This window comes from Ochotona princeps, chromosome 6 (genome assembly GCF_030435755.1).
Source record: "Ochotona princeps isolate mOchPri1 chromosome 6, mOchPri1.hap1, whole genome shotgun sequence".
Taxonomy (NCBI): domain Eukaryota; kingdom Metazoa; phylum Chordata; class Mammalia; order Lagomorpha; family Ochotonidae; genus Ochotona; species Ochotona princeps.
In genome coordinates, this window is record NC_080837.1 from 38,315,970 (window position 1) to 38,337,895 (window position 21,926).

The 21,926-nt window shown below is 41.7% G+C and overlaps 1 protein-coding gene across 4 annotated transcripts in view; it reads left to right on the top strand.

Annotated features, from left to right (window-relative positions):
- The first annotated feature begins 229 nt into the window (after nt 1-229).
- FSIP1 (fibrous sheath interacting protein 1) overlaps nt 230-21,926 on the top strand; it is a 196,456-nt gene continuing 174,759 nt past the window's right edge. For 3 of the 4 annotated variants that reach the window (XM_058666091.1, XM_058666089.1, XM_058666090.1), the window contains exons 1-3: nt 254-369; nt 6,908-7,040; nt 17,908-18,094. In XM_058666091.1, the coding sequence (XP_058522074.1) occupies nt 6,915-7,040; nt 17,908-18,094 (313 nt within the window). In that variant the 5' untranslated portion in view covers nt 254-369; nt 6,908-6,914. Of the gene's footprint in view, nt 370-6,907; nt 7,041-17,907; nt 18,095-21,926 lie in introns of all 4 variants that reach the window. The other variant, XM_058666088.1, reaches the window with a different exon arrangement.

The following is a 21,926-nucleotide window of genomic DNA, read 5'->3' on the forward strand; positions in this document are numbered from 1 at the left end:
GAGGGACTTGTCATCACCCCTGTTCTACGGTGAAGAGTCTGAGTTCAGAAGGGAATCGCAATAACAACCAGAGGCACAGCCATGGAATTAGCCAGACGCCCACTTTCCCCATTCAACCCCAAGAGCACCAATCCACCGCCGGTGAAGACGCCAGCTGACAGACAGCGGCGGCGGCCTCGCCGTCCACACCCACCCACGTCCCGTTTCCAGATGGTACGGCTCTTCTCGCGTCTCGCGAGACCGGAAGCGGCGAGCTTCTGGTTGCTTAGGTAACGGCGTCCCCGGACGCAGGAGGGCTTGGGACCGGCCTCTGCGGACTCCAGCGAGGCTGCGTTGGCGGGAAAGAGCCCTCCTCTGTGGAGAAAACAGGTGATGCTCCCAGAGTCACCGGGCGTTTCTGCGCGCCGCGGTGTCCTGCCAAGGGACAGTCGTTCCTCGGGTCCCTGCCCGGAGGCGAGAGCCGCGGCGACACCCGCCCCTCCCCGCCGCGCGTGTCCCGAGGACGGGCTGAGGGAGAGCGGGCGGAGCCAATGAGAGGGCCGTGCGGGCCGAGCGGGGGCGGGCTCTGTCCCCGGCGGGCCTATGAGGGGAGGAGGAGGAGCCGGCCGGCCGAGTCCCCGGGGTCTCTCAGCTCTCTTCAGGGTCGCTTTGCCGAACTTCCCCAGAGCTTGTAGTGAAGTAACCACCCTCGGGAACCCGGCTTTCTCGCCACGGAGACTTAGCGCGAATTCCCACCCGTTCACACCACACCAAACCCGCCAGAATGAAGCGGGCTTTCCACACACGTACGTTTGTGAGACGCCACTTGTAGCTTTTATCTGTGGCAAAAGAAACGCAGGGTTTTCCCTGCGTTTTGGGTGTAGAGTTCTTTGAGCTTTCACAGACGCACCGTTGATGTAATTGCCACCAAAATCGGCATACAGCTTAGCTTACATCGTTCTCCCAGTCACCCAGCATAACCTGTGGTAAAAGCCCTCAGTTTTCGGTCCGTGTAGCTTTTGTTTGTCCCAGAATGTCACGTTGATGGAAGCGAACGCTGCACGGCCTTGTGCATTCTGTGAGTCGCCTGGCTGCGCTCTGCCATTGCCAAGTACTGTTCCACTGTATGAATGCATCATGATTTCTCAACCCATTCTATAGAGAGCACAATTGGATAGTTCACGGATTTTGGCAAGTATTATGTTTCTGTACATATCCATGTACAGTTTTTGTGTGAATGTAAGTTTTCATTTATTGGCTGATGTCTATATATGGTAAATATACGGTTACCCTAATAAGAAGCCACCAGGAATTTGGCCAAGTGGCTGATGTATTTTTTTTTTTTTTTTAAGATTTATTTTTATTGGAAAGTCAGGTAAACAGGAGGATCTTCCGTCTGCCGATTCGCTGCCCAAGTGGCTGCAATGGCTGGAGCTGCACCAGTCCGAAGCCAGGAGCCTCTTCCAGGTCTCCCATGCGGGTGCAGGGTCCCAAGATTTTGGGCTATCCTCTACTACTATCCCAGGCTACAAGCAAGGAGCTGAATCTGAAGTGTGGCCGCTGGGATTAGAACTGGCACCCATATAGGATCCTGGTATGTGCAAGGCTAGGACTTTAGCTGTTAGGCTACCGCACCAGGCCCTGGCTGATGTATTTTGCATTCTCACCAGCTGTATATGAGAGTTCTTGATCCTCCCTAATTTTGTTAATTCTTGGTATTTCATTTTTTTAAAAACAGAATTTTCATCAAATAGGTGTGTATTTAATGTGTACTTAAGGTGTGTATTTAAATAGGTATTTAATTGAGGCTTAAAAATATTTTTAAAATTTGATTTGAAAGGCAGGTGTGTATGGAGGGTTCATATTTTATCTATTGGCTCACTCCCCAAATGCACAATAACCAGGGCTGGGCCGGGCTGAAGTCAGGAGACTATAACTGTTTCAGGGTCTTCCCAGTGGATGCCAGGGCCCCGTGTTCATGAACCATCACCTGCTGCGCGTCCAGGATGTACACTAGTAGGAAGTGGGATGTGAAGTGGAGGAGCTGGGACTGGAACCCGACACTCCTGTGTGTACACTGCTGAGCCAAACAGTCGCCCTGTCATCGCGGTTTAAATTCATAGGTTTCTGAGGACTAATGGTTTTGAGTATCTTTTTGTGTACTGTTCAGTGGCTTTAAAAAATGTCTAAATCAGATACAAGTCTGGAAAATATTTTTTCTCACAGTTGTTGGATTTTATTTTCCATTTCATGATATCTTTTGAAGAGTTCAAATCTTAAGTTTGATGCATTGCAAATTGTCAGTGTCTCTTATAAATCATGATTTTGGTAATGCACACGAGAAATCTTTGCTTAGCCTATAGTTGCATATATTTTCTAAACATTTTATAGGTATAAATTTTTTTTTTACCGATTTGTGATCCATTTGAAGTTTTAAAATTGATTTTATTAGCAAATACTTTATATACAAACTACATGGTTTATCTATGTGATGGAATATTATGGTGGTGTTTGAAAGCATGAAATAATCTAGGGATAGACAATTCTCTAAAATACATAAAATTTGAGAAAACAGGTTGCAAAGTACCATGCTGTTTGTGTTTGTGCGTGTCAGGGAGAAGTAAGAAGGCCCAAAGGATTTAAAGCTTGCATATGCCTTAAAAGATGACATAGGAATCAATTACACTGGTTCTTGGGATGAGGAATGTTTTAAAATTTGTGGACAAGTAAAGATTCTGTATTTGTAACTTTCACACTTAAGAATTCATGAAAATAGGGCCCGGGACGGAAGCCTAACAGCTGAAGTCCTCGCCTTGAACGTGCCGAGATCCCATACGGGTGCCGGTTTTAATCCCAGCTGCTCTGCTTCCCATCCAGCTCCCTGCTTGTGACCTGGGAGAGCAGTCAAGGACGGCCCAAAGCCTTGGAACACTACACCTGCATGGGAGACTCAGATGAGGCTCCTGGCTTCGGATTGGCTCAGCTCTGGCCATTGCAGCAACTTGAGGAGTGAATTAATGGATGGAAGATCTTCTTTTCTGTCTCTTCTCCTCTCTATATATCTGACTTTCCAATGAAAGTAAAATAAATCTTAAAAAAATTCATGAAAATAAAGATTGCATTTTTGAAGTTTTACTGTACATAATTTAATATGCATTTTTGTTGGATTGCTTTATTCATCTAAAATATCAAATTAATGGCAATTATATGTCCCTGTTTTAGTTTTAAATTACCCATAGTTGTTGCATTTCTCTTTAATTTCATCTTGTTTGAACTGAGAAAGTTTTATCTTATTTGAATCAAATGTTATGAAAAGTTGGTTGTGTTGGTTATACTTTTTTACAATTTAGAATTTGATCATATATGTATATATGTTTAATCAAATGTGATTAAGTGAATAATAGCCTAAGTTTAAAGTGTTTTGGTAGCATAAGGAGGAAATATCAGGCTAGTTTTGTTGAAAAAGACATACAGCAAACATGGAAAATAACCAGCAGTGCTTATCGCGGAGTGATGAGATGTTTGGTGATTGCTTATTTTTGAATACTTTTTAGTAAAGTCTAGAAATCTTCTTCCAAAAATGCGTTCTTTGCTTATGGTTATATGACATATTTAATTGAAATAGGTAAGAACATTACATAAAAACATGGAGAAATTGCCAATTTCGAATACAGTGCTCTTCCTTAATATGTAATCATTTTCCAAATCTCTTTGTACATATACCTTTAGAGACACTGAGCTTTTTTTTTTTAATATACACTTATTTATTTTGAAAGTTAGAGAGAGAGAGAGAGACAGAGACTGAAAGAGATCAGTATTCCAACCGGTTCCCTCCCCAGATGAAGAGTACTGAATCAGATGGAAGCCAAGCGCCAGGAGCTTCTTGTGGGTCTCACACGTGGCCGCAGGGGCCCTCATGCATGGGCCATCTTATGCCGCTTTACCCAGGTCATTAGTAGGCAGATGGATCAGAAGTGAAACTCTGGGACACGAACAAGGACCTTTATGGGATGCTGGCATTGCGGGTAGTGATTTTACTAGTTATACAACATTATCCCCTGTAATTAAAGTTTTTAAAAGTAAGATTATTCACAGTTTTTCTTTCCCTGTCCTCTTTTTCTCCTTACTTTCCTCCCTCCTTCTTTTCTTCCCTCATTTTCTCTTTTTGTTTTTAATATTACAATGATTGTTTATGCTTTTAGCCAGTTTTCTATCGAACTGTGTTTTCCTCTTGATTAGTGAGAAGTCTTGAGATAACTTTATTAATCTTTTGTGTATTTGTGTTGTATATATTCTACCCAGCTTTTCTGGTACATTTTGGTTTTAAGTTAGATTTATTTTTTATGGTTGAGACTCAAGATAATTACATGTTTTACAATCAAATTTTTCTGTTCTTTTTTTTAATTTATGCTCCTGATGGCATGCTTAACCAGTCACTCATTCTATGATTATGAAAATTGCCTTTACTTTTCTTTCTAGTCCCTTAGCAATTTAATATTTCATATTTATTTACTACCTTTAAAATTAGTTTTTCCTCTTGTTATAGTAATATAGTAAACAATGCCAAACTGTACTATAACATGCATAATGGAGGGGAACAAAAAGACTCCTTGGTCTCCTGTTCCAGAGGCAACCATCTTGAACTCGTCAAGTTATGTTTATTTAGCTGTTTGGATTTACCAAATTTGGCATATTCCCTTTGATTCTCTGTTATGACAGCTCTGGTGTCTTAAGCAGTTCCCTTCTTTTTACACACTCCTTCCCACATACAATCAATATAATAATGAAGCCTGCCCCCACCAAAAAAAAAAAAATAAAACAAATAAGAAAGGTTCAATATTTGGTTAAATTCACATTCAATTCCTATGCAACTATTAGTACTTGTTGCTTGTCTATTTTCTTTCTATTACATGCTTTATATTTCTTGTGGAATTTCTGACAACTGAGATTTCCTACCAAATCCTGAAACACATCTTCAAGAGCCCATATCAGTGTCTTTTATCCACCTTTCTTTCCACATGACCAAATTCATGAAATAGTTGGTTAGTTACATCTTCACTTATCTCTAGACTTACATTTCATTTAATGCATTATTTTTAGGGACACAAATAATAAAAAGCTCTGCTGCTAAATCAAACTGAAAGGTCTGTGGAACTTTTTAGCTGAGCTGTGTCATGGATGGCTTCCTGTGCCCCGCTGGCTGTTGGAGTGTATTATTTTGTCTTGCATGTGCATCCATCTCTTTGCTCCCTCTGAGAGTTACAATAACTCTCCCTTGACAGGCTGCTGGGGCATTTACAAGACATTTGGCCTTTGGTGACTTGTGCTTCATGGTTGTGATGTGATAGACTAGAGTGATCCATCATTCTCCTATAAGAATGTCAATGCCTTCTTAGCAAGCCCAAAGCCCTTTATAGAGGTGAATAATGCTGGGCTCAGTGCCATTTTTCGTTTGTGGAGATGGGAAAAGTTGACCTGCTGTTCTCTTGAGCATCAGCTCTGACACAGGCACTGGTTAGAGGCCAAGCCATCTTGTCCCATGCTTAGGAGGAGCTACAGGTTGTTTATGTGTGTGCCTCTGAAGTCCTAAGCTTCTCTGGTGTCTGCCTCTGAGGTTAAACAACAACAACAGCAACAACAGAAAACGAACGTTTTATAGGCTAACACAAAGATAATGTTACATATGCAATGGGTAGATTTGTCTTTTTTGTGTTTTGAGAGAAGTGGTTTAATTTCGAAAAAGATTTGTAGGAAGATACTATTCATACGTACTCTGAATGCAAGCTAGCTAAAATTCTCACTGTTTTCTTCTTTTACCCAACATGCATGTTAGACTAATACCACCGGACAGATCTGCAGTAGTTTTGATTAATGTGTTGCAGTGCCTGCATTCCCCATCTACCTTAAGCTGTTTGCTCAGTATTCCTGGCTTCAGAAATCAGTATTGTCAATAGAGTAGCTGGGGTGGTGAAACGCCTTGGTTTCATATAACACTAGCTAAAGAGATGGGCCAAGAGAATCTGATGAAGGAATTCTGTCTTCTCCTAAGGGAAGTAGATTTTGTTCTCTTATGCCAGAGGGCAGAAATGGAGTACTGGGGCCTGGTGTGATGGCTACATGACTAAATCCTCACCTTGCATGTGTGGGATCCTATGTCAGCACTGGTTCATGTTCTGGCTGATCTACTTCCCATCCAGCTCCCTGCTTGTGGCCTGGGAAAGCAGTAGAGGATGGCCCAAAGCCTTGGGACCCTGCACCCATGTGGGAGACCAGGAAGAAGCTCCTGGCCCCTGACTTCAGACCACCTCAGCTCTGGCCTCTGAGGCCACTTGGTTAGTGAACCAGTGGATGGAAGATCTCTGTCTCTCCTTCTCTCTGTAAATCTGCCTTTCCAATAAAATAAATCTTAAAAAAAACAAAAGCCCAAAGTAGAATGTTGGTTTAGAAAGGGAAGGTTGGTAAAATTAGGGCAATGCCCTGGAGACAGGAATTCCATGAAAATGTGACAACAAAAGAATGTTAGAAAGCCCAGGTTGAAGGCTGAGCCAGGATGGCAGGGCTGGTGATGGGGGGTGAAAACAGGAGGAGAGAGCAGAGGAGCCTTTGTGTGTCTTGAAGATCAAGTGCATTGTGGTTGGGTAAGTGTCAGCTCAGGGAACACCCGGACCACTGTCTATTATTGCTGCACGGGAAGCCACCAAGCTGATGTTCACTTCTGCACTCTCTTAGCTTCCTTTAGTGTCTGGTGTTCTGAGCCTACAGTGATATATGCTTTAACAATCTGCGCATAGGATACCTTCATAAAATTGTGTGACTTGGGTAGTAATAAAGCACAAAAAGAAAGACTAAATAATTGGCTGTTCACGTTACCTAATGGAAAAGATGAACATTGAAGTCACCTTACTTTTTAATTCTTTGTTTCTTTCAGTTTATCCATGGATATTATAAAGGGGAACCTAGATGGAATTTCAAAACCAGCCTCGCATTCAAGAACCCGTCCTGGGAGCAGAAACTCAAATGCTTCTATGGAAGTGCTCTCACCGGAACCTGCCTCTTTTAAGGTAATTTGCTATTGAGAAATATAAAGGCATGAACTATTGGTCAAGGTTAAAATAGCTTTGCATATAGTTTATCTAATTATTTGGTATTAATGTGCAGCTCCGTATAATTTTTTAAAGGTTTACTTGCTTATTCAAAGGGCAGAATTACACACACACACACACACACACACACACAGAGCAAGAGAGAGAGAGAAAGAGAGAGAGAATCTTCCATCTGTTGGTTCACTCCTCAAATGACTGCAATGCTTGGGGCTAGGCCAATCTGAAGCCAGGAACCAAAAGCTTCTTCCAGGTCTCCCAGGTAGGTGTAGGGACCCAAGGTCCTGCACCAACCCCTGCTCCTTTCTAGGAACATTAGCAGGTAGTTTGATAGGAAGTGAAGCCGCTGGGACTTGATCCTTTATTTAAATAGTGTGCTGCGTCACCAATGACATCTTTACATGCTATGCTACAGCATAGGCTCCTCCAAATAATTTTTAGGCATTCTGTCTTTTTATGCTTTAAGCTGTATTTTATTCAATCTGAAACCACTTAATGTTTTAATCTGAATATAATAATATATTCTTACATATTTGGATTTATTTCTAGCATCTTTTAAATTATGTCCTATTTTTATAGAGTTGGTTAACTATTTCTTCTGCTTTAGTCTATTGTATTGAAAATTATACATTTATTTCTGTTCTTACCAACCCTCCCCATTTAAAAAATGACTGATTTATTTGTCTGAAAGGCAGAGTTATAGGAAGGGAAGAGGAGAGACAGTGCAAGAATGTTCAGTCTCCACAGTAACCCAACCTGGGTCAGGCCAAAGCCAGGAATCAGGACCTTCTTCCAAGTTTCATGTGGGTATCAGGGCCCCAAACACTTGGGTTATCATTTGCTGCTTTATCAGGCATGTTAGTAGAAAGATGGACTGGAAATGGAGCAGCCGAGACTTGAACTGGTACCCATAAGGGGATGCTAGTGTAGCAATTGGTAGCTTAATCTGGTGCCAAAGCCCTGACCTTTCCTTAAAATTTTAATACACATACATGAAATAACAGCTTTTAAAGTTTCCCAATATCCCTACTTCCTCTAATGAAATACAAAGACTGCAGAAGTTAATTTTGTCTTTCTGGTTATATATAATTAATATTCTGTGTGAATATTATTATAATGATTATCATTTGGACTTGCTAGTTTCAATTTACCTTTCTGGTTTCTGTTTTTTTTTTTTCTTTTTAAAAATTTCCCCCCTTTCTTCTAGCTCTAATTTTCTTGAACCAACACTACAGAGTACTTCAGAAAACAGACAGAAAAAAAATCAAAGTAAAAGACAGTTGTTTTGGTGCAAAATATTTTGAAACTCATGCATAGTTTCTCATAATACACATTATCCATAAACTTTTCTATGACCTCTATATATGTCAATTTCAGAATCTTTTTGCACAATGTTTTGAGAACTTTTTTGTGTATGCTTGTATGTATACTCTCTAGTGCTTTTTCAATGGGAGTTATTGAGTGGTAAACACATTTTCTTCTGAGAAGTGTCTTCATTTTCCTCTCATTCTTGAGAAATATGTTGGCGGAATGTGAAACTCTAGATTGACAGTTATTTTCAAAAAGCATTTTGAAGATATCAATCTCTTGGTTTGTGGTTCTCTTGTTGCCAACAAGAAGGCCTTTGAAAACCTGGTATATTAATTCCACTGTAGTTTATCTAGCTTAGATATTTTTCTCTGGGTTGCCTTTTTTCTCTTTGTTTTTGATGTCTGTTGTGACTCACCTAGGGATGGATTTATTTCATCTCTCTTTCTGAAGATTAAAACTTTTTTTGTAATCTAAGGATTTGTGTTTTTCATTTATTCTTAACATTTCCAAGCCATATTTTCAATATTGTATTAGGCTGCTTCTCAGTTCTACTTTGAATTACTTGAGATGATCTGATATGAATGGAAGAGGTTTATTTTGGCTTATGGTTCTGGAACTTCTAGTGCAGGGTTAGGCAGTCCCTTTGGCTTCACGTCTAGGGAGAGTGATAGGTGGCAGTGGGGGAACATATTCAGAGGAAAAATATCAGAGAGAATGGTTGGGCCTGTGGCAGACTTTGCTGATCAGTTGTCTCATGAGGATTTTCAACCAAGGGCATGCTCCCAGTGACCTGAGGACCATCCACTAGGCCCACACTCCAAATACCATAATTGGATTAAGTTTCCATCCTCTTCAAATGATTGATTTATGACTTTGGAATTTCAACGTCAATAGGAGTTTGGAAGCCATATTTTGTTTGAAGTATACCACATATTTTCACATGCTTTTTTTTTTTTTAAAGATTTTATTATTATTGGAAAGCCGGGTATACAGAGAGGAGGAGAGACAGAGAGGAAGATCTTCCATCAATGTTTCACTCCCCAAGTGAGCCACAATGGGCCGGTACGCACCAATCCAAAGCCAGGAGCCAGGAACCTCTTCCGGGTCTCCCACACGGGTGCAGAGTCCCAAAGCTTTGGGCCGTCCTTGACTGCTTTCCCAGGCCACAAGTAGGGAGCTGGATGGAAAGTGGAGCTTCTGGGATTAGAACCGGCGCCCATATGGGATCTCGGGGCTTTCAAGGCGAGGACTTTTAGCCGCTAGGCCACGCCGCTGGGCCCACATGCTTTCAAATACTCAAATATTTTCACATTTCAAATATTACTCATATAGTTTTTATTTCTGTATCCTAGAAATTTACATTTGCTGACCCTTCCCTTTTTATTTTTCATGTCTCTTATTTTCAAGACCTACTGTCCTATCTGTACATGGGCCTTGAAGGTCAAGCCCAAATCTTTGTGAAGATAGCAAATTCTCATTCCCCTCTCCTTGTTTCTCTTTCCTCCACCTCCAACCAGGGCAGCTGAGGTAGGGATTTGCACGGTTTCTGTTTCAGTTTTCAGTTTTCTTTTATTTTCTATTATTGGCAATTTCCCAAATATTCCTGTGAGCTCATCTATGTATTTCTTCATTTTTTACATTTGTTTGAAAGGCAGAGTTACAGAGAAAGAAGAGAGAGAGAGAGAGGAGAGAGAGGGGGAGAGAGATTTTCCAATTGCTGATTCATAATGCAAATGAATCAGAACGGTCAGCGCTGTCTCAGGCTGAAGCCAGAAGCCTTGAATCCCTTCCAGGACTCGTTATGTGTATGGCAGGAGCCCAAGTACTCATCTTACAGTTTTCCAAGTGTATTAGCAGGGAGCTGGATCGGAAGTGGAGCAGCCAGGACTCAAACAGGTACTCATGTGAAGTAAGCTGGCATCGTCAATGGTAGCTCAACCTTCTGCTCTATACTCTGCACGCTCTCCGCAACTGATGTATTTGTAGGTAGATGGAGGTCTGTTAAACCCTCGTATAGCCCAACTGGAACATACAACCTGTTTTAGGTTCTTTAGTCCCAAGCATAGTTGTTAAAAACATAAATTCCTGAGTTATGCTGTGAGGATTCAAATCAAGGGTCTACCAGTCACATTTTATCTGATCTTGGGCAAATTACTCTCTGGGCCACATCTTCCTCTCTGGTCATAATACTATATTCATCTGAGGCATAGGAGATTAAATATATAGTGTTCTTAGAACAACTACTGTTACCCAGTAAACAGTCAAAGCATCTTAGTTATTGGCCTCAACTCTTGAACTCATTTGATGGGTCTTTCCTGTATTATTCCCAGCATTTAATGTAAAGTCTGTCACACTGTAGGTATTAATGAAATGCTCATTCAATAAATTTAAAGTCAAGACTTTCATATTTCTTTTGTAGCTAGGATGTTCTGTAGACACTAAATCATTTCATAGCAGCACAGAATTAGTATTCCTACTTACCTATTTCTGGATGAGTTTCTAAAAAATAAATAAATAAACTGATACATGTTTAATACGCAGATTAATGTTACTTCATTTAACACTTATTTAAAAGAAAGATATCAGTGATCACTTAAAGTCATTTCATTGCAAGTTCCAAAGCTTCAGATAAAACTTAACATATTTATTAGCCAACATAGACTTTAATAGTTACATTGAATGCAAAATTTTCTGTAAGTTGTGATTTTTTTTGTTAATCAAAAATTCATGGAAAATTTCTAAGGTCTACCTCATATTGGGGAAGAACCTACAAATATACTATCTGCTCCTTGCTGGTGGTGGAGATTTCAGTGTTTGTGAAGCGTCACCTATTGTTGGAATAATAATTCTTATTTTGGCTAGTTTTATTTTGAGATACGCTTTTCAGTATATTCCTACTACAGATTTATGCAGAATAAAAAATGACTTTAAAAACCTGGAGTTTTACTGCAATTTCTGTAGTAATGTGTTTCATTCTAAAATTTTGGTTTATTGTGGCTTATTAATATTTCCCCCAAAATAGCCAATAATTGCATTTCATGTAAAAATTCCATTTACTCTAATTTTTGGGAATGGTTTTCCTGGGGTATTTACCTTTCCTGCAGATATGAAGTGGAGATCATGGAACAATGAGAACTGGAGGTGGGGTATGGTACTGAGAGTGTAGAGGAAAGAGGAACCAGGCGTGTAAACCTACAGAGTAGAAGGGCGGAAGGAATAGGGGCACATAGTCCAGTGGGCAGTGGGATTGGGAAGCTGGGTGATATCTAGTTAGTGAGGAATTATTGGTTAACTGTGAAGTTTGGCTGTAGTTCTTCAGTTTTTCTTCCTTTTGACTCATTGTTTTCTATTCCTTCTGAGTCAGGATCATGTGGAATGCTAGGAGCGAAAGGTCTTTGTATAATCAGAAGCATGCTATCCAAGTATGTTACCACCATCTGGTTACCATTTGTATATTGTCAGTTCCCTCGTCTGGAACACTTGCCCAGAGAAAGGGCTGCTGCCTTCACTTACGCCCAACATGTAAGTGGCTGATGGAACTTTTCCCAGAAATTGTAGCATTTCTGTAGAACCAGATGGCCTAGAGGACTAACTGGATATTGTGGAATTTCAGACCCTTTCAGGCCTTCAATAAGATTGTATTTCAGTGGCCAGCATGGGGGGTTCAACAGGCTAATCCTCCACGTACAAGTGCTGGAATTCCATGTGAGCTTCAGTTCATGTTGTGGCTGTTCCACTTCTAATCCAGCTCCTTCCTTATGGCCTGGGAAAGCAGTTGAAGATGACCCAACCTTGCACCCATGTGTGAGACCTGGAACAAGCTCCTGGTTTCAGATCAACTCATCTCCAGCTGTTGTGTCTATTTGGGGAGTGAATTAGTGGATGGAAGATCTTTCTCTCTGCCTTTTCTTCTCTCTGGAAATGTCCCTCTTAAGTAAAAATAAGTATTTAAATAAGTGTTTTTGAACAAGGAATCTTTTTTTAAACAACTCCAAGAATACATAAAGTGGGCACTGTTGTACTTACAAGCTGGATCTTCACTAGCTTCCTTCTCTTCTGGATCTGTTTTTCCCTGTTGTTATATTGGCATGGCAATACCTGTGCCACAGGGTCATTGAGAGGGCTGAATGAGGCAGTGGGTGGAAGGTGCCTAACACAGGACAGACTGATAGCAATTCTTCAACAAATGGTAGGATGTGATTACTACACTGTAGACTCAGTGCAGTTCTACTGGGTTTATATCTTGGTTCAGGCAAAGAGATACTTGCCCAGTGAACTGCATTCCTGTCAGTTGAATTCTTAGCACCTCTCATCTTCTGCCCTGGAGACTGGCAAGGGGAAAGCCAAGTGCAGTAGTGCAGCATTGAGTGTATTGGTGTATAGAGGACAGGGAGCATGCCAAGGGCTGAGGCCACAGTGTTCGTTGAGAGGGGAAGGCCCTCTTTGAGAAGTGGCTAACATTGTCTCTGGTGTTTTGCTGCTCCTTTGGGCTGTGCTTCCTTCTGCTGTACGCACAAATGAGGGCCCCATGAGCTCTATTGGTTCTGATTCAGCCATGAATATCCTTTCTTTTTTTTTTTTAAGATTTATTCATTTTATTACAGCCAGATATACACAGAGGAGGAGAGACAGAGAGAAAGATCTTCCATCCGATGATTCACTCCCCAAGTGAGCCGCAACGGGCCGGTGCGCGCCGATCCGAAGCCTGGAACCAGGAACCTCTTCCGGGTCTCCCACACGGGTGCAGGGTCCCAATGCATTGGGCCGTCCTCAACTGCTTTCCCAGGCCACAAGCAGGGAGCTGAATGGGAAGTGGAGCTTCCGGGATTAGAACCGGCGCCCATATGGGATCCCGGAGCTTTCAAGGCGAGGACTTTAGCTGCTAGGCCACGGCGCTGGGCCCATGAATATCCTTTCTTACTCTGTGAAAGCACAACTCTGTTTTCCAAATGAACTTGGCCAAATGTAAAGGGAATCCAAGAATGAAATAGAAAACTGTGAATAACATGAAAATAAATTACCAAAGCCTATGATTCTGATGGGAAGACCCTCGTCAGCAGCGTATCTCCGTTTGGCCTGGCCTCTTTGCTGCTGTCCAGTGACCACATGAGACAAGTCACTGTTATGTTGGATGGTGCCTGCTGTACTATTGCTGGAGGTTGTGAACATGTTTCTCCAGTTTAAATGTTGTCAAATATAATTGTGTGTAGGTTAAATTATACTAAATTGGGGTGTGTATAGATTAAATCATACTAAATTGAAGTGTGATTATTTGTAGTGTATTTTTAAAAAGTTTCATTTTTGATGATGTTTACATAGTTGATTATGGTGGGAAGGGTCCAGGATTAGGGGAAAATGGGTGAGACCTTTGTTTCCACATTTTTCTTTTCCTTCTTCCTATATCTGGGATAGGGGAGAGACAAGAGGAGAAGCCATATTCAGCCTCCCAACCGCCTCAGCTCCCAGGGATGGGAATGGCCACCCATGTCATTCCTGCTCCAAGGGTTCCGCTCAAGTGGTTTCAGTGGCTCTGAAATGCTGTCAGTCTCGCAGATGCAAGGGTGATGGTATCCTTCCAGGGTCCATTGGCTGACACAGTCCACCTCTGAGTCTCTGTTTGCTCAGAAATTTGCTGTCATCTTTCACTGGGGTAGTTGACCAATTGGTTCTGCTCTCCTTCCTCTGCTGTGGTACCAGGTGTCCTCTGCAGGCTCCAGTGGGCTGACATATCCTTCATGTGCCTCTGGGTATGCCGTCCATTCTCCGTCAAAGCTGCTGAGGAGGTCAAGTTCTGACACATATACTCCACGGTCAGACCACAGGTCCTGCCATTCTCCCCATGGTTGGAATTATGAGTCCAGAGGTTTAATTGCAGGGACTCTCAAAGTAATAATCGTTTGAGGTGATTTCAGACATCTCTCTGTGTGTGTGTGCCTGTATGGGGTTAAGTTCATTCATCAGCCTATGTCCACTCTGGTGATTGTGATTGCTAGGTCAGATCTATCTCCAGCCCCATTTCTTAAGCAAACCGATGGGTTTTGTGGCCCAGCCCAACCCTGCCCTCCACACAGTTGGCCCTTACATACACAATTGGGAGCTGCAGCCCAGTCAGAGCGACCCACAGTAATCCCCACTGGGCTGGCCTCCAGCCCTGATTTCTGTGCTTGCCAGCATGTGCAGTGGACTGATCCTGTCTGTTCCACCTCTTGTTCAGCTCTCATACAAATAAGTGAGTGTTGAAGCCTAACTCATCCCAGCTGACTCCACCCTCTAGCCCACACTCATGCCAGCAGTGCCACCACCTGTTTATCCAGACCTGCTCACAGTCCTGGTTCTCATGCTCACTAGTGGGAGTTGCAGCCCATCAGAGGGGGGGCCCACAGTTTCCTACTGGACCTACTCCCAGTCCTGGATTTTGCACTCTCCAGGTGGTTCTGCAGTCTAGCTCAACAGGACTTGCCCCCTGTCCCAATACTTGCCAGCTGATGCTACAGCAAAGCCCAACCAGCCTGCACCAATTAGTCCAGCCTAGCTCTCCCAGTTCACATGTAGGCCAACAGGTATTGTAGCCCTGCCCAGCCTGGTCTGCTCTCCAGTCCCAGCTCACACACTGCAGGAGCAGTGGCCTAGCAGGAGAGTCCCCACAGTTCCCCCCTACCAGGCTTGCACCTCCCCCGACCCCGCCGGGTCTTACACGTGTTGGTGGGTGCAGCAACCCAGTCTGGCATGGCCCATCTTACCTCAGCATTTGCCAGTGGGTGCTGTAGCCTGGTCTGGCCTGGTCTGCCACCAGTTCCAGCTCATGCTGCTAAGTATTGCCGCTCAACCTGGGCCAGCCAGCCTCCAGTCCTAGTCCTAATGTTTACTGGCTGGTACTGTGGCCTGACCCGGCCTGTCCCATACCCTATCCTGGTTAGATCTGTCAGTGGGTTTTATTTTTATTTATTTATTTATTTATTTTTTTTTTTGTGAACAGGTTATTTATTTTTTTTAATTTTTTTTTATTTTTAATTAATATTTAGCATTATGTGACAGTTTCATAGGCTTTGGGAATCCCCCTCTCCCTCCTCCTCCCCTCCCCCCTGGTGGATTCCTCCACCTTGATGCAGCATTACAGTTCAAATTCAATCAAGATTCTTTCCTTGCAAACATATATTAAGCATGGAGTCCAGCTACTTATTGTCCAGATGGGTTGAACAGTTTCTTGGGGAGACCATTTCTGGTCCGAAGTCAGAGCTGGTATAATATCATCACAGTCAATTAAGAGTCCCAATATAACATCAACAGCAATTTGCAATATTATGGAATTGACATAGTTTTGAGTAACCAGTATGTTAAAAAAAAAAAAAACAAAAAGAACAAAATAACAAAAAACAAGTCCTAACCACAACCTATGATTAGCTCATTGACATCTCAATTTTAGTTTATATACAGGACCGGACCGGCTGCTATATACCTTGAAAAGGCTATAGGGTACCATTCAGCTGTCTCATATCTATTTCATTTTAGTATTTAGCCATTTGTTGTGTTGAAGTATAATTTTGTTGATCTTGGCAGATTTTGGGATAATCTAGACTGGCTTGTAACTCTAACAAGATATTTGTTGACATTTAATGTGCAGAACATTTTTTTTTTTTGGGGGGGGGTGTGCAGGAAAATCCTCAACACCATGGTGAGGAGTGACTAATCTTTGTGTCCCACCCAGCAACGCATGAGCCAATCCATGCCAGCTCTTTCCTGTCAGATTTCAAGCTCTACTTTCTGTTGTTTGTCTATTTATTTTAGCGTTTTTTTTTTTTTTTTTTTTTAGTTTGTATGATTGTTTGTTTGCTGTGAGGGGTTTTCGAAGCGATCCCGATGGTCACTGCGAGAGAGGGCGGGGGTCCAGAGGTGGAGCCAGGCTCGGACCAGAGAAAGCTCTCCTCCCTGGTCCCAAAGGACATTTATTGTTCTTCTGTTTCTGCAGACCGCTCAGGGCTTCTGGTTGTCTTTCCGATGACGTTGGTTTCTGCGCGGTAGTGTTTGGACTTCTTCCATCCCCTGGGGAAGCTCCGGTTGGGGGTGGGTGACCTCAGAGTACTCAGCCTCCGAGGGCATCCAATTCCCTGTGGCCTCCTTGGCAGTTGGGGTATAGTCCTTGTTGCTCGTATTAGTAGTTTGTCTTGAAGATCTGGGAGTCTTCATGGTTGGGATCCAAGCTTCCTCCTTACCACCTGCTCCACTTTGGAGTGCCCCCCTGCTCCACGCACATGACCTCCTGTTAAGAGGTTGTCAGGATCGCACCCGATTCCCCCCTCGTGCATTGGTATAGTAGTTTTATTGTTGTTTAGTGCCGCTTTGAGTCTGTTGTCTATGAATTACCAGATTTGACCTTGATAAGCTATATTGTACTTTTTTTTCTCTCACTCTTTTTATGGTCTTGAAAGATTTCCCTGCACTCCCTCCCCATTACCGGTTAACATAGCGTATTGAGGGTATAGTAGGTTTTACAGTTTTTTGATGTAGATCTTAAATATTCTGTCAGTGGGTTTTATTAACTGACCCAGCTTGGTCTACCTCCAGACCTGCCACACACATATGCTGATGGGTACTGTAACCTGGCCAGGTCTAAGCTTCTAGCGCACTAATTTTTGAAAAAAAAATTATTTTGGGGCCAGCATTGTGGTGCAATGTGTTAAGCTTTTACTTGCAAAGCTGGCATCCATGTGAGCACAGATTAAAGTACCAACCTGTCTACTTCTAATCCAGTACCCTGATTGCGCGCCTATGAAAGCAAAAAACATGGTCCATATGCTTGGAACCCTGTCACTCAAGTAGAAAACCTGGATGGAGTTTCAGGTTCTTAGCTTTAGCCTAGCCTGGCCCTGGATGTTGCTGTCACTGGGGAATGTATCAGCAAATGGATGATCACTTTCTTTCTCTATGTCTTTCCCTTCTCTGTAAATATGCCTTCAAATAAATAAATCACAAATTAAAATAATTACCTGGCAATATGTACACACACACACACAGCTACACTCACACAATCTCCCATCTGCTGGTTTATTCCCCAAATACCTGAGCATCTGGGAACTCACTCCAGGTCTTCCATAAGGGTATCAGGGACCCAACTTCTTGAGCCATCATGTTGTTTCCCAAGCGCTGCATCAGCTGTCATATTGGATAGCACAGCTTCCAGCTGCAGGCTAGAGTTAGAACAGAGCTAAAACTCAAGCCCAGGCGCTCCAATATGGGTTGCTAATATCCACAATGATTTGTTAACTATTGTACCAAATGCCCACTCCTCCTGAGTGCTTGAATGATAGCGTATGTATCTCTGTGTGTCCCCACATATGTTTCCTCTAATGCTAACATATTCTAGAAGTGTACAGTTTAAGAAACAGATTCCTTTCTGCAAAATATTCTTTTCTGCAAAGTCCCCACATATGCTTCCTCTAGTGCTAAAATATTCTAGGCATGTATAGTTCAAGAAATAGATTCCTTTCTACAAAGTTCTGTTTTTGACACTTATTTTTAGGTTGATACTGCGATCAAGTTGCTGAACTCTGGTGAAGAAGACCGGTCAGAAAACCGTGATATGGAGGGAAGAGGAGATAGTAACAACGAGGGTGGAGAAAATTTCCCTGAGGAAACAAAACTGGCCAAAGAGGGCTCAGATGATGATTTGGAGTTGGTTCAATGTCAGATAATCCCTGAATGTTCAGGTAGGAAAATCCTTAGATGTTTGGCTGATGATAATTTATAGATGTCCTATTTAAAATATTAGAATGACATGTGTTTTTGTTGGCTGAGCAGAAAAATAATAAGCGTCCTCCCACCAAGGACATTACTTGTGTGAGCAAGCAGTTATTTCTGAGAATATTAAGAGTTCTGTCTAAAAAAAGGAGGGGGCACTGTGCTGTGGTATTTCAGGTTAATCTTCTACCTGTTGTGCCAGCATCACATATAGGCACCAGTTCAAATTATGGCTGCTCCAGTTCCCATCCACTTCCCTGCTAATATTCCTGGGAAAGCAATGGAGGATAGCTCAGTGCCTTGGGCCCCTGCACCCACATGGAGACCCGAAAGAAGCTCCTGGCTTCAGACTAGCCCAGCTCCGGCTGTTATAGCCATTTGGGAGTAAACCAACTGGTGGAAGATTCTCTCTGTCTTTCTCTCTGTAACTCTTTCAAATAAAATGAATAAATCTTTATTATTATTATTATTATTAATTACATTGCATTATGTGACACAGTTTTATAGGTACTGTGTCACATTAAGTTCACATGAGATTCTTTCATTGCAAGCATATACCAAGCATAGAGTCCAGCATTTTATTGTCCAGATAAGTTCAACGGCTTGTTGGGGAGACCATCTCTGGTCTGAAAGTAGAGCCAGCCGAGTATCATCCCGATAAATTAAAAGCCCCAACATAACATCAGCAACGATTTATAACGTTATGGAATTAATTGACATAGTATTGAGTAACCAGCACGTTGAAAAAAATGCAAGTTGTTGAACATATCCTGTGACTCCTTCATTGACATTTCAATTTTAATTTATATACAACCGGGTTCTATACACCTTAAAATGGCTATAGATTGCTATTCAGCTGTCTCGTGTCTATTTTCATTATAGTATTTAGCATTTTACAGTGTTGAAGCATAATTTTGCTGAACCTGGCTTTTTTTTCGGGCAGTCTAGACTGGCTTGTAACTCTAACAGGACATATGTCAACAGTTTAGATGCAGAAGAGTTTTAGGAGGGGTGTGCAGAGAAATCCTCAATACCCTAGTGAGGAGTAACTAATCCTTGTGTCCCACCTAGTAAGGTATAAGTGAATCCACGCTGGCCATTTCCTGTCTAATTCTAAGCTTCCCTTGTTGTTCTCTATCTGTTCTTGAGTTTTTGTTTGTTTGTGTGTGTGTTTGTTTTGAGGGGTTTCCAGAGCAATCCTGATGGTCATTGCCAGAGAGAGTGGGGACCCAAAGTAGGAACCAAGCGAGGACCAGAGAAAGCTCTCCTCCCTAGTCCTGAAGGAAGTTTACTGTTCTGTTTCTGCGGACAGCTCAGGGCTCCTGGCTGTTGTTCTGATGACCTTGGATCCTGCGAGGAAGGATTTGGGCTTCTTTCATCCCGTGTGGTACATCCAAGCAGGAGTGGATGACCATCTTGCCCCTTCCAAAATGAATAAATATTTAAGAAGAGTCCTTAAATGTACTTAGACATATAACAACATTTATCATTTCTTAAAATTATTATTGTGGTGATTTTACATAAATTCAGTAGGGACTATTCCAACATTTAATATCATAATTTATTGATGTTGTTGATGACAAAAGTGTACATTAAGATGCTTTTCTGGAATTTTAAAATGCCATTTTAGGGACAGTCTCACTTAGTGACATTTGGAATTCGAAAGACTACCTTTTTCTTCATGCTATTGAATCATTTCTGAGCAGAGTGAGTTATAACAATGGTTTTCAAAATGTGATCTGCAGAGCACTTTCAGAGGTTCTGTAGGTTGAACACCATTTTCATAATTACACCGAGATGCTCTTTGCCTGTTTGTCCACAGTGTTGATGTTTGATTCATGGAGTGACAGTAATGATGGACAGGATTGCTGATGCCTTCACATGGATTAGTGGCAGTATGTTTTCCTGGCATCCTTGCCTTTTTTGCAAGCAGGTAGTGGCAGGAGAAAGAACTACTCAGTGTCACTCAAGGACATTCTTGGTGAAACAGTAAGAATTATTGATATCATAAAATCTGGGCTCTGGGGTATTATCTTCTTCATATCCCCTGGGGCCAACTGGGGAGACATATAAAGCAATTGTGCTGTACACCAAAGTGTGACAATTGTGTGGAGGACAAGTTCTGGGTCTCCTGCCTGGGTGGCAGGGGCTGAAACATTTGGGCCATCTTATGCTGCGTGCCCAGTTGCTGCAAGGAGCTGGATTGGACACAGAGCAGTCAGGGCTTGGACTGATGACCATATGGCATGCCAGTGTCACAGAGAGTGGTTTAACGTACTAAGCCAAAACACTAGTTTTAGAACTGTCTGCTTTAAAATGGACTACCAGTTTTTATTGGAAAGAGCAATTGAAAGAAAAAACTATCTGGGGTATTTGACAGGCTTAAAAAAAGTAGCAATGAAGTGAGCCTGTTACTGCAAGGAAAATTGCAGATGGTATGTTTTACCAATGGTGAAGTCTGAATTTTTATGTTTAGGATCAGAAGTTTTGAAAAGATGATGTATGTCACTGTGAGTTTGTTAACTTGTTGTTTAGGCTCTTCTGATAGAAATTGGTGTTAGTATTAATAAGTGTTATTTCCTAATGTTGTATAATGATATGTTAACATTGCTTATGTCTATGTAGTTCAGTGAACCAGCAGTTAGATAACCAGTGCAGTGGAAAAGGACCATACAAGATGGAAGATAGAACCATGGGTTTTAATGGAAAAGACACAGAAATCACATTGATGAGGTTACAGATTTCACATTACAACTTATTTTTTTTCTTTATAAGATATTACGTGCGTCGGGCCTGGCACAATGGCTCAATGGTTAAATCCTTGTCCTGCCCATGAGGGGATTTCCTAAATGCTCTGCTTTGTGTCCTGGCTGCTTCACTTTCCATCCAGCTCCTTGCTTGTGGCCAGGGAAAGCAGTAGAGGATGGCCCAAAGTCCCTCTACCCACATGGGAGGCCTGGAGGAGGTTCCTGGCTTTGGAATGGCTCAGCTCTGATTGTTGTGGCCACTTGGGGGAGTGACCCAGTGGACGGAAAATCTTTCTCTGTCTCTCCTCTCTGTAAATCTGTCTTTCCAATAAAATAAATGACAGCTCAAATTTGGTGTATTATTGAAGATGAATATTTGATTATCTGAGTAGGCTGTTATGTTTATTTAACCTTGCATAACACTGTAAAGCCAGATTTTCTGTATTTGCTTCCACCAAAGTAGCAAATTACGATAGATTGGCTATGGAAACAGTCATATGAGGGTCAAGCTGTTTTCTATTAATATAGACATTAAAAACTTCAAGCACAAACCAAACCCCAAATAAGCAGGAGGAAAGAAATAATTAAGATTAAGGAAGAAATAAACAAAAATTAAACCCATTTCAAAAAGATTCAAATAACGAATGAAATAAATAGCTGCCTTTTAAAAAATAAGCAAAATTGGTAACTCATTGGCTCAACTGTCCAAAAAAGTAGAGAAGAAAGATTCAGATTAACAAAATCAGAGATGAAAATGGAGGTATCAGTAGTGGATATCACAGAAACAAAAAGAATCATCATATAAGGTAAACTTCATGCAAAATATGAGATCAATATTTATATAAGAAAGCATGTATATACATATATTAGAGGAACTGTATAATGAAGACTAGCATACTAAGAAGGGAAGATACATTACAGTATGCATCTCTACTCCTGAATAAAAGATGGATTCCCAGTGAAACTGTTAAATATATCTTGATAATAGGATGCTGGACTTTCCAACATTATGTATACCTACAATGTCATGGTACATTTAAATAGCAGAATAATG